This window comes from Aplysia californica, unplaced genomic scaffold, assembly GCF_000002075.1.
Source record: "Aplysia californica isolate F4 #8 unplaced genomic scaffold, AplCal3.0 scaffold00182, whole genome shotgun sequence".
Classification (NCBI taxonomy): domain Eukaryota; kingdom Metazoa; phylum Mollusca; class Gastropoda; order Aplysiida; family Aplysiidae; genus Aplysia; species Aplysia californica.
In genome coordinates, this window is record NW_004797452.1 from 375,288 (window position 1) to 376,709 (window position 1,422).

At 41.7% G+C, this 1,422-nt stretch overlaps 1 protein-coding gene across 1 annotated transcript in view; it reads left to right on the forward strand.

Annotated features, from left to right (window-relative positions):
• Positions 1-1,422, forward strand: part of LOC100533328 (PKG) — a gene marked incomplete in the record, with an annotated part of 183,988 nt that overhangs the window by 145,815 nt on the left and 36,751 nt on the right. Inside the window, 1 exon segment of the mRNA NM_001204625.1 lies at positions 273-347. Within this exon segment, the coding sequence (NP_001191554.1) occupies positions 273-347 (75 nt within the window).

The following is a 1,422-nucleotide window of genomic DNA, read 5'->3' on the forward strand; positions in this document are numbered from 1 at the left end:
CACACACACACACATACACACACACACACACGCGCGCGCACACACACACACTAAAGGCCACTACTCGGGCTCCTGATGCGGTTCGAACTTGCTACCTTTCGGTTGCGAACCCAATAGACCGTCGATGCCACAACAATACAAGCTTACTGGCGAACAAAAGCGTGGAGACTCAAAAGACTACATTTTATACACAATCAAAAAATAGTACCTTATTTATCGCCAGTATAATATACTATACTCAAAATGAATACATTGTCATTTTTCTCCTCAGGTCATTCACCCAGTTTGTCGGTGACCTCAACGAACTTCGCAACAAAGACTATGGCGACGAAGCCCGGGGAGCAGAACGGTAAGCTGGAACTGTATCTCATTTGTGGTTTATTTGTTGCTGTTATAGTTGCTGCTGTTTTTGTTGCTGTTTTGAAGGTTACTGTTCTTCACTTATCTCCAGTTCGTTACTTCTCGGCACGCACGTTCCCAGTTTCTCGATTCACAAAAGTACTGATGTTACAATTCCACTATCGTAAAGACTGCTAAGCTTACACTTTAAAGGACCCATCACTCATTTGGAAAACGCTTTATTTGATTTTGTGTTCGATCCTATAGACCTGGTGTAGGTCACCCCAACACACAGTGGCAGGATTCTGTTAAGTTGTTTCATAGACTTACATTATAATATCCTAGACCGGGCACTGTCATGACCGTCGCTCTTTGCTCTCTGTGAAACCGTCGCTGCACTAGTGCGCACAGTGGGCCGCAATTGAAGGTCAAAACGCCAGACTAGATATGGTCGTTTTTAAACACAATAGGGCTATCCCGAAAAATGCTGTTTTGAGAAAATCGAAGGTAAAGTTTTTGGACCCTTGTTCAGTTTCTTTAAAAGACAAGGAGAGTTTTCTCTATAACCAAACAAATATACCCACCAATGAAACCAAACTTCTCCTATAGGTAGGGCAATGCCCACTTTTGGTGTAGGTCAAGATTTCAGGAAAACCCGGAAATCTGGGTTAGCCTGCTTGTCCTTAAAAGGGTCCATATAGCCGAGTGCGTGCGCAATCTATCCTTAATTCAGTTTTATACTGACTCAAATGGTACACTCCTTGGTGGACTGGAATTAGGTCAGAGTGCACAGTCTTGGATATTATAAATGTCTATAAGTTCAATGAATCCTGCATCAAGTACGACTTCAGTCCGGCCCATCTTTCTTGTGACGTCAATGTGGGGGGAAAACTTTTAATTTGTAGCAGAAGCTACTAAAAATTGCGCCTCAAATCCCTCTGTCTTTTTTTTTTTTTTTTTTTTTTTTTTTTGGCTGAAGCAGCTTTTATATTGTAGTCTTTGATTCTTTGTGGTACGAGGAGCAATTCGATTCGTAGCTCACACACTATTATGTAGCTTAAGTCCAATAATGAACAAGATTCC